The following is a 14,820-nucleotide window of genomic DNA, read 5'->3' on the forward strand; positions in this document are numbered from 1 at the left end:
ACCGGTCTGCCTTCGTCAGTGGGGAAGACTGTTATTCTAACGGTTGTCGATAGGTTCTCTAAGGCGGCTCATTTTATTCCCCTCGCTAAGCTTCCTTCCGCTAAAGAGACGGCACAAATCATCATTGAGAATGTGTTCAGAATTCATGGCCTTCCGTTAGACGCCGTTTCGGACAGAGGTCCGCAATTCACGTCTCAGTTTTGGAGGGAGTTTTGTCGTTTGATTGGGGCTTCCGTCAGTCTCTCTTCCGGTTTTCATCCCCAGTCTAACGGTCAAGCAGAACGGGCCAATCAGACTATTGGTCGCATCTTACGCAGTCTTTCTTTTCGAAACCCTGCGTCTTGGGCAGAACAGCTCCCCTGGGCAGAATACGCTCACAACTCGCTTCCTTCGTCTGCGACCGGGCTATCTCCTTTTCAGAGTAGCCTTGGGTACCAGCCCCCTCTGTTCTCGTCCCAGCTCGCCGAGTCCAGCATTCCCTCCGCTCAGGCTTTTGTCCAACGTTGTGAACGCACCTGGAGGAGGGTCAGGTCTGCACTTTGCCGTTATAGGGCGCAGACTGTGAGAGCCGCCAATAAGCGTAGGACTAAGAGTCCTAGGTATTGTCGCGGTCAGAGAGTATGGCTTTCCACTCGTAACCTTCCCCTTACGAAAGCTTCTCGCAAGTTGACCCCGCGGTTCATTGGTCCGTACCGTAATTCTCAGGTCGTTAATCCTGTCGCAGTGCGACTTCTTCTTCCACGACATCTTCGTCTCGTCCACCCAGTCTTCCATGTCTCCTGTGTCAAGCCTTTTCTTCGCGCCCCCGTTCGTCTCCCCCCCCCCCGTCCTTGTCGAGGGCGCACCTATCTACAGGGTCCGGAAGATTATGGACATGCGTTCTCGGGGACGTGGTCACCAGTACTTAGTGGATTGGGAGGGGTACGGTCCTGAGGAGAGGAGTTGGGTTCCATCTCGGGACGTGCTGGACCGTTCGTTGATCGATGATTTCCTCCGTTGCCGCCAGGGTTCCTCCTCGAGTGCGCCAGGAGGCGCTCGGTGAGTGGGGGGGTACTGTCATGTATTGTCATATATTGTCATGTCTTGTCCCTGTGCTTTCTCTTCTATTCGTTTCCCCCTGCTGGTCTTATTAGGTTTCTTTCCCTCTCTCTATCCCCTCTCTCTCTCTCTATCGTTCCGTTCCTGCTCCCAGCTGTTCCTCATTCTCCTAACGACCTCGTTTACTCTTTCACACCTGTCCCCTATTTTGCCCTCTGATTAAGTCTCTATTTCTCTCTCTGTTTCTGCTTCTGTCCTTGTCGGATCCTTGTTTGCTGTGCTGTGTTCTTGTTCCGTCCTGTCGTGTTTTGCCTTCATCAGATGCTGCGTGTGAGCAGGTGTCTCTGTCAGCTACGGCCTGCGCCTACCCGAAGGGACCTGCAGTCTGTGGCCGCTTATCCTGTTATTCCCCTCTACAAACTAGAGGATTTCTGTTATCCCCGTTTGGACATTTCCTGTTAAGAATTCAGGATTTGTTATTTTCTGTTTGGACTTGAATAAACTCAGTTTCTGTTAAGTCGCTTTTGGGTCCTCACTCACCTGCATAACAGACATCTCTGCGTTTTCTCTCAAATTACGTTCTCTACACACTCCAAAAAAGAATGGAACCCATTGTAGGTAACCTATGCGGCATCTCTGTCAAAGGCGTTTCAAGATAAATTCATGACACAGGCAAGCAAGCAAAACACCTGCCATGTATTCCCCCTCTCCAGATGTCTGCTGCTAAACAAGAAAAGCTCCCTATTGATGGAAACAACTCACACAAAAGAAAGTTACACACCCTTTGCACTCCCAACCGTTTAACGCAAAGAACAGACATGGGTGTACCTGTACCGATGGAGGCGTCCCCAGCTGCCAGCGTGTTGGCCAGGAGCTCGTCAGCCTGGGTCCGGACACTCCCCAGCCCCAGCTCCAGCTTGGAGAGCTCAGCCAGGGTGTGCTTGTTGTCCTGTAGCTGCTCCTGGATGCGCGGGGTGTGGCCCTGCAGAGAGTCTGGGGACTGCATGTGGCCAAGCAGACGATCCAGACTCTCTCTAATCAGCGTCATCCTCTCATTCAACTACAGAGACAAGACACCATTGTGTTACTGTGTGTGTGTGATGGTCAAACATTTACATGTGTATAGTCTATTCTCACAGTATGCAGTTTGGCAACACTGCTGTGTGTTCTGTATTTAAGTATACGTGTACCATGTGTGTGTCTTCATGTGTGTCTCTTTATGCATGAGTGTGTGTGTGGGTGCGTGTGTTTCGGATGTGTGTGTGTGTTTATGTTGCACGTGTGTCTTTTAAAATATGTTAACCCTTATTTTACCAGGTAACTTGACTGAGAACACATTCTCACTTACAGCAACAACCTGGGAAATAGTTACAGGGGAGAGGAGGGGGGATGAATGAGCCAATAGTAAGCTGGGGATGATTAGGTGGCCATGATGGTATGTGAATTTAGCCAGGACACCAGGGTTAACACCCCTACTCACGATAAGTGTCATGAGATCTTTAGTGACCACAGAGAGTCCGAAAGACAGTCTTCGTGCATGCTTGCGTGCACATGTGTTCATGCAGCAGTGCGTGTATAACTGTCACCTGTGTGTATCTTGGCAGGGACTCTTCCAGCAGATTGGCAGCCTCTCTGACCCTGTCCCTGATGGCCCTGTGCTGCTCCTCAGCCTCTGTGGCGCTATGACAGAACTCCTCCCCCTGGGCGGGACTAAGCTCTGACAGACGCTTCCCCAGCGAGCACAGCCGTGCTATCAGAGGTCTATGCTCTGCTATGGACTCCCTTAGGCCCTAGGTGAGAAACGGTTAGGGGTCATAGAAATAGATCCCTAGACACAAAGATCTGGGTTGTATTCATTTAGGGCACATAGTAGTAAAACATTTTAAAACTGAAAACTAAAAGGACAGTTTCTTATTGGACAAATTCAGGTAATTCCTCCACGTTTTCTTCCGTTTGGTACCTAATGAATATGACCCAGATAACTTTTTGGGCATGGTAAAGGCATTGTAGAGTGCACTTAAATGGCTATGTTTGAAAAACGAGGAGTCTCAATTCTATCCCTGAGAACTGTTGAAGAGGAAAGGCAAAACGGGTCACCTTGTCTCACTTTCCATTAACTACCTACGAGAATAGAGATGTCTTTATGTACCTGTGGGAATGTTCAATGTTATCCTGTCAGGAAGTAGATTAAAGTACACTAATGAACGGAGCCAAACAATCTACAAGGGAAGAACAGTAGAACAGCACATTTGAGCAGAAAACGGAGGGGGAGCTATGAAGTCTAAAAGGGCATCATTGTTGAACGGGGGGGAAAAAGACGACAAACAAAGAATTGTCACTCCACTCCATGGCAGGTCTCTGGTACAGTACCTGTAAGAGGTCCTGTTGTTCTCGGAATGCCTTGTAGCTAATGGTGCTCAGGGAGAGCTGGCCAATGAGTGCTTGGGTTTCCTGTAGCCATGGTGACACCTCAGCAAAGCCCTCAGTGAACTGAACCAAGAGGGATTGGGCATGCTCCAGCTGCAGGACCACATGGGAGTTGGTGGCTGATGTGGTGTTGCATTGTTCCTGTAAGGCATCCAACGGGGTCTGGGGAGATCGGATGACAACGGCTTTAACGTGACCTGTATGCTAGTAGCTTGTCTCATTTGTTGGAACGTTTTCTATTCAGATGATAACACGGGTAAGATGGTACAGTATGTACCTGCAGATCCCTTATCTCCCCTTCATCGCCGTATGTCTGCAAGATTTCAGCGATCTTCACCATCTTCTCAATGTTGAACTTATGTTGCAGAATCTCCACCGCAAGGATCTTCATGCACACAACAACACAAAAGCAGGGCATATTTTACAATCTAAAATGAAGGTAATGTAAAATACTGTGCAAACACACAAGCCTTTGCAAACCAAGAAATATTTTCTAACTTCACACATCATCAGACCTCTACACAAATCTACATAGCTGGTTGTAAAACAAAACATGGCATATTTAGAGGTGGCTGAACAGGCTTGTATAGGGTGGCCCTAAAGGACAAAGTAGCTTTTAAAATGTAGTTCCAATGGGTCTCTTCACCTTCTGTTCATAGAGTTGGTCAGAGATTAGCTCAGGCTCCAGAGTAATGGCTTTGAGTTGCTCCAGGCCTAGGGCAGTGTCTCTGAACCAGGCCATCTCCTTCACCACAGCCTGCTCCAACTGACAATAAATAACACACACATACAGACAGGTTAACAAAAGGTTAACACAAGTACACATTGCTGTCTAGTTGAAGTCTGTGCAGAGATCCTACTACTTCATCCTTATCAGAAGACTATCAAAATGGACTAAATGCACAGGACCCAATGAGTAGTCGTGACTGCTGAGTAAGCAATCCATCAACCTCACATCAATTATTGTACACAGGCAATATTGCTAAGCCCCGCTTCTTACCCTCTGTCTCTCTGCAGCACAGAGCGCCGTGTCTCCACCCCCAGTCTGCCCCCCAGCAGGCCCCAGCAGTTCCCTCTCGATGCGGCCCAGCCACAGGTGGAGGTCTTCCTGGCTGGAGGTGCAGCGGCTGGATGCCTCCAGGGCCTGCTCCAGTCTCTGCAGCACGTCACCACTGGTCAGGCTCAACACCGAGCAGCGTATCCTCAGGCTGTCCACACGCTCTTGCACCTGCTGGGCCTCCTCTTCTGTGGGGACCACACCAACACAAAGACTTGTAGGATTAGCATGTTGCTACACATAGCATGTGGATGTTAGTACTAATATAATAATAATATATGCCATTTAGCAGACGCTTTTATCCAAAGCGACTTACAGTCATGTGTGCATACATTCTACATATGGGTGGTCCCGGGGATTGAACCCACTACCCTGGCGTTACAAGCGCCATGCTCTACCAACTGAGCTACAGAAGGACCTTAGCATGTTAGTACTCTTAGCATGTTGGTACGCTTAGCATGTTAGTACTCTTAGCATGTTAGTACTCTTAGCATGTTATTACTATTAGTATGTAGCACAGGAGGTTGGTGGCACCTTCATTGGGGAGAACAGGCTGGTGGTAATGACAGGAGGAATGGGTGGAATGGTATCAAATACATCAACCACATGGTTTCCATGTATTTGATGCCATTCCATTTGCTCCGTTCCGGCTTCTCATGTTGTTTCTCTATGTAAGTCATCTGTTCATGAATTTTGTGTATCGGTAAGGGTAAACATTTACAAACGCATTGATTTTGCAACATTCATTTATGTACCTGAAATCTTCTCCTTGAGGTCATGACCGCTCTGTTGAATTTTCACCAAGTCAGCGTTTTTCGCCTTGATCTCTTCCACCACAGCCTGAGGGGTATTCCAAAAATATGTCAGCCATTTTGTGTCAGACGATTTCTCCGCCCACCAGCCTCCACTGGTATATAAACATGCAGTATATGGCACAGGGTATAGGTCTGCATATAGAAGAAACATATACATAGATGATGTCCTACCTTGGCTTCCTCCGTACCCTCGGGGAGGTGTAGCATTTCCCTCTCAGCATTGCGTAGCTTGGCCAGGTCCTGCTCCACAGAGATGAGCCATTGCTGCAGGCTGTCCACCCTCTCCTGGAAGAGCTTGGCCCTGGGCAGGATGAGCTCCAGATTGCCCCGCCTGTCAACACCAATACACAACACCCATTACATTACAGCTCAGCCACGCTGCCAACAGCATGATAGCATAGCATAACATAGCAAAGCAAAGCTAAATAAAACATAACATGACATAGCATAGCAAAGCATAGCATAGCATAGCTTAACATGAAGGGAGATCACCACAGTTCAATGAGCTGACCTGTTCACCGCATCTACCAGTAAGGCCTCCCATTTGTGTCTGAGCGTGGAGAGCTGGACCCTGGCCTGCTCCCCCTCCTCCCCTGGGAAGGCCTCGGCCATATGAGGGCCCTCCAGCATCATGGTCTCCATACTATGCCTCCGGTCCTCCAGGAGACGCTGCAGGAGCTGTGAGATGATAATGGATACTCAGCCATTGCCTTATTGTTGTTATGACCAGGAGTTTTACCTGACCACAGTAACTGACCAGGGAAAACGCCAATTCTTACTCGTTGTCTTTCTGATGGTGAGACTCATAGATATTTTCTCAGTGATAAAAAAGTCGAAACCTGTGATAAGTCGGGGATGGGCTACTTTGGAACATTCCGTGTAATCTTACAAATGCATGAAAATCGGCTACAACTATTGAGAAGTGAAGTGTAAAGCCAGAGATGACCTCAAATAGACGTATTAGGAGTTAGGACAACCCCAGCTCAGACGACTCCGGTCTTAGCTGCAGAGAGTCATTGCTACTTGCTAGCCCTGGGAATTTACATTTGGGTATACAGTATGTGCCTTTTCTTGTCTCTCCTGCCTTTGTGTGAGTGCAGTGAAAGCACCATCTCAAGTGTCAGGCCTGCATTGTGAGGAGCCGGGCAGGTTTCACCTCACCCACTGTACTCACAATGGGCGCCGGTTCACACTGAAAGGTGAATGGCTTAAAAAAAAAAATATTATCCCAGGAATTGTATGAGTGAACCTTCCCTATTCAGCCCTGAATATAAGGGATTTAATAGAATAAAGGGAGCATTTTACTATTTCCATGATCTCAGTGCCATTTTCCATAGATAAAGTGTCCTCATGCGATTGATCAAACATTAGAGTTACTTAGCCGTGGGTGCTGTGTGTAAGCTTAGATATTTTGTGTACCGTGTTGTAAATTAAAGTACCAGTCAAATGTTTGGACCCCCCTACTCATTCAAGGGTTTTTCTTTATTTTTACTATTTTCTACTTTGTAGAATAAAAGCGAGGAAGTAACACATATGGGATCATGTAGTAGACAAAAAAGTGTCAAACAAATCTAAATATATTTTAGATTCTTCAAAGTAGCCACCCTTTGCCTTGGTGACAGCTTTGCACACTATTGGCGTTCTCTCAACCTGCATCCTTGAGGAAGGCTTTTCCAACAGTCTTGAAGGAGTTCCCACATATGCTGAGCACTCGTTGGCTGCTTTTCCTTCACTCTGCGGTCCAACTCATCCCAAACATTTACATTTACATTTAAGTCATTTAGCAGACGCTCTTATCCAGAGCGACTTACAAATTGGTGCATTCACCTTATGACATCCAGTGGAACAACCACTTTACAATAGTGCATCTAAATATTTTAAGGGGGGAGGGGGTGAGAAGGATTACTTTATCCTATCCTAGGTATTCCTTAAAGAGGTGGGGTTTCAGGTGTCTCCGGAAGGTGGTGATTGACTCCGCTGTCCTGGCGTCGTGAGGGAGTTTGTTCCACCATTGGGGAGCCAGAGCAGCGAACAGTTTTGACTGAGCTGAGCGGGAACTGTACTTCCTCAGTGGTAGGGAGGCGAGCAGGCCAGAGGTGGATGAACGCAGTGCCCTTATTTGGGTGTAGGGCCTGATCAGAGCCTGGAGGTACTGAGGTGCCGTTCCCCTCACAGCTCCGTAGGCAAGCACCATGGTCTTGTAGCGGATGCGAGCTTCAACTGGAAGCCAGTGGAGAGAGCGGAGGAGCGGGGTGACGTGAGAGAACTTGGGAAGGTTGAACACTAGACGGGCTGCGGCGTTCTGGATGAGTTGTAGGGGTTTAATGGCACAGGCAGGGAGCCCAGCCAACAGCGAGTTGCAGTAATCCAGACGGGAGATGACAAGTGCCTGGATTAGGACCTGCGCCACTTCCTGTGTGAGGCAGGGTCGTACTCTGCGGATGTTGTAGAGCATGAACCTACAGGAACGGGCCACCGCCTTGATGTTAGTTGAGAACGACAGTTTGTTGTCCAGGATCACGCCAAGGTTCTTAGCGCTCTGGGAGGAGGACACAATGGAGTTGTCAACCGTGATGGCGAGATCATGGAACGGGCAGTCCTTCCCCGGGAGGAAGAGCAGCTCCGTCTTGCCGAAGTTCAGCATCTCAATTGGGTTGAGGTCAGGTGATTGTGGAAGACAGGTCATCTGACGCAGCACTCCATCACTCTAATTCTTGGTCAAATAGCCCTTACACATCCTGGAGGGGTGTTGGGTCATTGTCCTGTGGAAAAACAAATCATAGTCCCACTAAGCGCAGACCAGATGGAATGGCGTATCGCTGCAGAATGCAGTGGTAGCCATGCTGGTTAAGTGTGCCTTGAATTCTAAATAAATCACTGACAGTGTCACCAGCAATGCACCCCCACACCATCACACTTCCTCCTCCATGCTTCACGGTGGGAACCACACATGCGGAGATCATCCGTTCACCTACTCTGGTTCTCACAAAGACACAGCGGTTGGAACAGAAAATATCACATTTGTCCTCACTAGACTAACGGACAAATTTCCACCAGTCTAATGTCCATTGCTCGTGTTTCTTGGCCCAAGCAATTCTCGTATTATTATTGGTGTCCTTTAGTAGTGGTTTCTTTTAACCAATTTGCATGAAGGCATGATTCACACTGTCTCCTCTAACCAGTTGATGTTGACATGTGTCTGTTACTTGAACTCTGTGAAGCATTCATTTGGGCTGCAATCTGAGGAGCAGTTAACTCTAATGAACTTATCTTCTGCAGCAAAGGTAACTCTGTGTCTTCCTTTCCTGTGGCGGTCCTTATAAGAGCCAATTTCATCATAGCGCTTTATGGTTTTTGCGACTGCACTTGAAGAAACAAGTTCTTGAAATTTTCCTGATTGACGGACCTACATGTCTTAAAGTAATGATGGATTGTCATTTGTCTTTGCTTATTTGAGCTGTTCTTGCAATAATATGGACTTGGTCTTTTAGCAAATAGGGCTATCTTCTGTATATCACCCCTACTTTGACACAATACAACTGATTGGCTCAAACGCATTAAGAGGAAAGAAATTCCACAAATGAACTTTTAACAAGGCACACATGTTAATTGAAATGCATTCCATGTGACTACCTCATGTAGCTGGTTAAGATAATTCCAAGAGTGTGCAAAGCTGTCATCAATGCAAAGGGTGGCGACTTTGAAGATGTCTTCACTATTATTCTACAATGTAGAAAATAGTAAAAATCAAGAAAAACCCTTGAATGAGTAGGTGTGTCCAAACGTTTGACTGGTACTGTACCTTCTGCTCTTGCAGCTGTGCTTTCACTACTTTGACCTCTGAAGATGGAGGCTTCTGATTGGCAGTCAGCTCCTCTATCTCACAGACCCAGGTCAACAGTGCTTCCAGGGATTGATGGAACGTTTCAGAATCTGCAAAATCATCTCTCAGAGTCAAGACAGATCTCGTTCCCTGGGGAAAAAGAGAGCATGACACAGCATTAACACTGTTTATAGTAACTCAACCATATGAAAACATGGACACCATGGAACCATTCTGTAATATCAGTGTTACCTTCATACTGTGCAGAGGCAATTGAGATAATGCTCAATAGTAAATCACATAAAAAAACAGACAAATGCACTGGATATCTTACCCTCCAACGATCCAAGCTGGAATCTTGGTCTGAACTAGAATGTCCATCACTTTGCAGCTGGGATAGAAATATAAAAGTCAACACAACAGCCGACTTCACTACTTCTCTGAAAAAGAGCACCGTCCTGACAAAAATATAACACATTCTGTAGCACAATGCTGCTGAAGAGATGTTAAGGAAATTGCAGAGCGGTAAAGATGAAAAGGTGAAGTTCAGGCGTTCAATGAAAGAATGGAATGGAAAGGGGGGAAAAAGGAAAGTCAAATCCTAGTCTACTGTACTGAATAATAATAGACACTTTAGAGAGGCTGTTTGCTGTTGAAGTTATATTGACCTCAGCGAGTTCCTCAGCTGCTCCAGTCAGAACCCTAACAGTCCTGGTGACTATGGGGTCTCCGCCCTTCTCTCCAGACGGGTACTCCGTCACCTCCACAATCTCTGTCACAACTGTCTCTGTCACTTCCGTCACCTCCGTGACCTCGCGGGAGGCCAAGGTCTTCCAGGACCAGGGGCTGCCCTCTCTAGAGTCTCTCCTTTGGAGGCTTCCTTCTCTGGAGTCTTTCCTCTGGAGGCTGGCCCTCCTCTCCGCTGAGCCTGGGACTGAGCCAGGCTGGGCTAGAGGGGATCTCCCATAGGGGATCTCTTGGACCACGGCCTTCCTAGTCAGGGTGCTGTTCCTGGAAGTCTTGATGGGGGAGGGGGTGCCTTGCCAGGCATTGTCCAGAGTACTGGTGGTGGTGACCGTGGGGGCGGGGGAGGGGTTGGTCCTTAGGGGTTTGTCCGAGGGAGGGGTGTTGCTGTGAGACACCTCATCCTCCTTCGTCCTGTCTGTCACCCTCTCCTCCTCCTCCTCCTCCCTCTCTCTGACCACCTCCTCCCGCCTGGTCTCCCCGTGGTGCGTCAGGGGCGGAGCTTGCCATTCGCGGCGCCGCTGGTAGCACTCTTTGAGGAAGTCCTCGTCGGACCTCACCTGCTTGGACTTCTGGCCCAGGCAGCTGGGCCGGCTGATCAGATTACCCATAACCTTTCAGCCCAGGGGATAGTGAGGTAATAGGTGAGAATGGGCCCCTCTGCCATGCATGCAGGAGATCCTTCAGATGCCTAGAGTGAGACAAGGGGGCTTGGGGTGAGCATCCAGCTTAACTGTAAAATCATTCCTCTTTGACCCCCCCCAAAACAGTTTGATTTATATTACATGTTTTGTTGATCTCTGATGTTATTGCACCAACTTTGGATAATGGTAAATATCATTATTTGCAATGTGCACGACTTGTGAAAGCAAACCCTAACTAAAATATGGTGAAAACTACTACAACTGCAGAAACATATCCATTTAGAGTTTAAGTACCTATTCGCTCCATCTCTAACCACGTGCCACCACAGCCCATTTGTTGAGAGAGAGAGACAGAGAGAGTAGTACAGTAAAATCAACTGAAGCACAGCAGAGCCAGGGACTCCTGGCTGGCTTACTGTGCAGACAAGCCTAGTTCTTTGTCATACATGCACGGATCTGGGCTCTCTTGGTCTTGGATGGTCTGCACCAGGCACCAGCTAAGACACTCTGGCTATTGAAATGTGTGTGACAGGCCTGTCCACTGAAAGCAGAATGTTCAAGGATACCCACTGTTAGGAAACCCACTGTTGAGCTCTGGCAGGCAGGACCACTATTTAGGAAACTATTTAGCCCATAATCAAATATGACAGGCATAAAAACGCCCCCTCAGTGATGCATAGTCGGGGAATCACAGATAAAAGATGTCTATGATGACACAGGACACCGTTCCACTTTCTGATCTTCTTGTGATGACCTGACATAACTGCAGAGACACTGGGCTCACGAAGCATTGTGAACAGGTTGTACTGTAAAGAATTGTGAATGGTAATAGCAGCAAGATTGCTGCTGTGACTGATCACTAACAAATCACATCATCACAACCATTTGGACTGTAAGCCACAGTACAGTCCACCATTTTCAAGTATTAAACATCTTTGCCTGGCTTACAGTGCATCCTTTTCCAAGAGTTCATTGGCTAATTCCAACATAACTGCCATGAGTTTTATCCATGACTAGGGACTCAAAGGGTTCAAAGGTGAGTGTATTTGTCCTGGCCTATATAGGGGCTGAGGTGGGCCCATCAGGGGCTACCAGGGAGGGGCTCTGCTATACTCGGCAGCGACTGCTTCCTCTGAGGTCAGAGTGGATTAGTGCCTCTGGATCGACAACAGGTCATTCCAGGTCATGGCTGGTCGCAACTGGTCTCGGCTGGCCGGGTCAGATAAAGTGAGGAAGCTCCAAAAAACCTGCCAAGCGGTTTTTCTGTTTTACTGGCTCGCTGAACCAGAAGACACCAAATTTTACAGTGCCGTCTTTGCTGGCTGTATCCGCTCTTTGTTCTTTGGTTACAATGAATATTCAGTACTCACAGGTTAGGAGCTCGAAACAGTTAGCTGCATGACTAGATTCGGCTGCTCCCTTTGCTGGAGAGAAAACAGCTTGTTCGGCTTGTAGCAGAACACAAACCCCATTGTGCCTCTGTCAGCAGTTTCATGTCATACTGGAATTCTATTCTATTCATAATTCATAATTCTATTCCGTTCATTCTGCTTCACAGCCATGATCCCCATTATAAACCAGGACGTATCTGTCCTCTATGATATAATAAGGGTGTAGCTGAACTGAACATTTTGATTAGGCCTCTCTCTGTGCATTTTTGTAATTACAGTCGTACTATGCACATGTCTGCAACGCAGATGATTTAGGCCATAGCATGGATCCCAGGGGGAACTCTGTGAATACACAGAATCAGAGAGGAGAGTGGCTCACAGACAAAGCCCCAGCCCAAGATCAATGATTACCCTGTTAGCCTTAATCACATCCTCCTATTCTCCAGAGGAGAGTGTCTGTGGCCAGGCAGCTGTGTCCATGTTCAGTAGGTTAACAAACCAAGGCAAAAAGGGTGAGGGTGTGCCAAGTCTGACTGGCTATTGCACTTGATGTGCTCCCAAGTGGTGCATCGGTCTAAGGCACTGCATCTCAGTGCAAAAGGCATCCCTACAGACCCTGGTTCGATTCCAGGCTGTATCACAACCGACCGTGATTGGAAGTCCCATAGGGTGGCGCACATTTGGCCCAGCATCATCCGGGTTAGGGTTTGGCCAGGGTAGGCCGCCGTTGTAAATAAGAATTTGTTCCAAACTGACTTGCCTAGTTAAATAAAACGTGTAGCCTGGAATTCAAACCGAGACGTCCTGTTTGCCCATTGTTTCACTTCAAAATAGCAGACAATGGAAACCGAGCATATCAGGTTGGATCCCAGGCTACCTGAGTGCGCTATCGTAAACTATTCCTATGAGACATACTGTATGTAGCGTGAAGATGCTGTTTGGCATCCTACTGACACACACTTACTACATCAACAGTGAGATGCCATCTGAAAACAAACACAGAGGATGCTAATTACCGCATCAATCCAATCAAATGAAATCGTATTGTATTTGTCCCATGCGTCGTAAACAACAGGGGTGGACTGACAGTGAAACGCTTACTTACGGCCCTTCCCAACAATGCAGAGAGGAAAACTTGAAAAATGACAACACAAAGAATAAATACACAATGAGTAACGCTAACCTTGCGATTTGCAGGGGTACGGGGTCATTGAGGTAGACATGTACATATAGGTCTGAGTCAAGGGACTAAGCAACAGGATAGATAATAAACAGTGGCGGCAGCGTATGTGAAGAGTCAAAAGTTAGCCCAAAAAGTGTCAATACAGATAGTCCGGGGTAGCTAGTATTATAGCGACAAAACTAGCAGTTACGTATTTCAACTGTACGAGGTAATTGGGTCATTCTAAGAGCCCATCTTCCAGGTCCATCAAAATCTCAAATAATCTGCAAGGACATACTGCAATTTAACTAAGAACTCAAACAACCCAGGCAATCATTCGACAACAGGTTAAATGATACTGTTTTGACACATTTTATTAAGGCCATGTTGCTATATGATACGATTGTGCACAGTAGCTTGTCCTGCGCTAAAGCTGAAGCCAGGCAACCATTTCACCGAACCCATATCTCAGATGACCTGGTCCAATCCACCACTTAACCTCTCTAGAAATGACCCTCAATTTAGACTCTGCCCTTTGTGTGCTCTCTGCAAGACCATTTCCCGATGAATCAAATTTAGAGTCGCAATAAAGGGCGACTCTGCAATATATAAAACATGCAATGAGACCTGAAAGGGCAGTGAAATGTCTGGTACTGTTATCTCCATCATTACAAATGGAAATCTATGTGTCCTATCACTGATGGACACTAGACAGTTTGAATGTGTGTGCGTTTCTTTTTCGGTGAGTGTCTGTGAGAAACCCACACCTATACCGACATACACTCACACACAAAAGAGAATCTGGTGTTTTTGGCACCATTGTCCCAGAATGTATCCCAAACCCCCCCGAAATGCATCCATTGACGGGCAAAACCAGACCCTTGATTCCATTAACCACAGAATAATAATCATCAATTACAATCTTGGAGCCGCACAAAGACAGGCCAGTCCCAATTCACGGAGGGTCTCTATGTGGTAATCAAGATAGCGGTCTTCTAATTAAAGCCGACAGCTGTGCGTTCACCCGTCACGGGTCTTATCACAGATTTTTTTTTTTTAAAAGGTCATCCGTTCGAGACTAAAACACAAACAATTGTATCAAACTGTTTTGATATCTAATACATATAAATATCTAAAACATTAAAACCAAGATGCAAATTGGCTATGGTAAGACAACATGTGACGGTTGCATCCAATGGTGAAATTGTTTGATATTTTGGTGAATTGCATTTAAAACTGCACATGTTGATTCTTGCACCACAATGTTTTTTTTTTTATCATTCTGATCATGACAAAATGTAGCAAGGGTCCATAGAATTGTCCCAATTTCACATATCAAACTCACTACTTTCTTCCTGAATCAAATCTGTAAATTAGAATATTCTATCTTGCACATTACCATTATCATGAAGACTTTATACTTACAACTGTGTGAAACAATCAAAAATACATATTTCCTATGTGTGGAGTAAAAATAAAAACATACTTCTAGCTTCACATTCACTGTTCAGACTCGGAACTGTCCCTTTGGCCCAATGTGGACCAGTGAACCAATGGCCATAGCCACGTTGCATCATCACATGCTCTTCCAAGCTACAATCACAGGAGAGTAAACTCCTACTGAACTTTTCTTACAAGCCAATCCAGGCCTGGTGGCAGTTTTGGCGGTTTGAGATTTAGGTGACGCACACTTACCCTGGAGCAGAGATGAGGCACAAC

The 14,820-nt window shown here is 46.8% G+C and overlaps 1 protein-coding gene across 1 annotated transcript in view; it reads right to left on the minus strand.

Moving 5' to 3' along the window:
- The window catches only part of macf1b (microtubule actin crosslinking factor 1b), a 53,818-nt gene that overhangs the window by 26,689 nt on the left and 12,309 nt on the right, over window positions 1–14,820 (minus strand). Inside the window, exons 4-14 of the mRNA XM_046313698.1 lie at window positions 9,495–9,551; window positions 9,140–9,310; window positions 5,849–6,015; window positions 5,509–5,668; window positions 5,278–5,362; window positions 4,466–4,710; window positions 4,112–4,231; window positions 3,743–3,850; window positions 3,409–3,627; window positions 2,625–2,828; window positions 1,867–2,098 (exon numbers count right to left, since the gene is read on the minus strand). Of these exons, the coding sequence (XP_046169654.1) occupies window positions 1,867–2,098; window positions 2,625–2,828; window positions 3,409–3,627; window positions 3,743–3,850; window positions 4,112–4,231; window positions 4,466–4,710; window positions 5,278–5,362; window positions 5,509–5,668; window positions 5,849–6,015; window positions 9,140–9,310; window positions 9,495–9,551 (1,768 nt within the window). The remainder of the gene's footprint in view (window positions 1–1,866; window positions 2,099–2,624; window positions 2,829–3,408; window positions 3,628–3,742; window positions 3,851–4,111; window positions 4,232–4,465; window positions 4,711–5,277; window positions 5,363–5,508; window positions 5,669–5,848; window positions 6,016–9,139; window positions 9,311–9,494; window positions 9,552–14,820) is intronic.

This window comes from Oncorhynchus gorbuscha, linkage group LG19, assembly GCF_021184085.1.
Source record: "Oncorhynchus gorbuscha isolate QuinsamMale2020 ecotype Even-year linkage group LG19, OgorEven_v1.0, whole genome shotgun sequence".
In the NCBI taxonomy this organism is placed as follows: domain Eukaryota; kingdom Metazoa; phylum Chordata; class Actinopteri; order Salmoniformes; family Salmonidae; genus Oncorhynchus; species Oncorhynchus gorbuscha.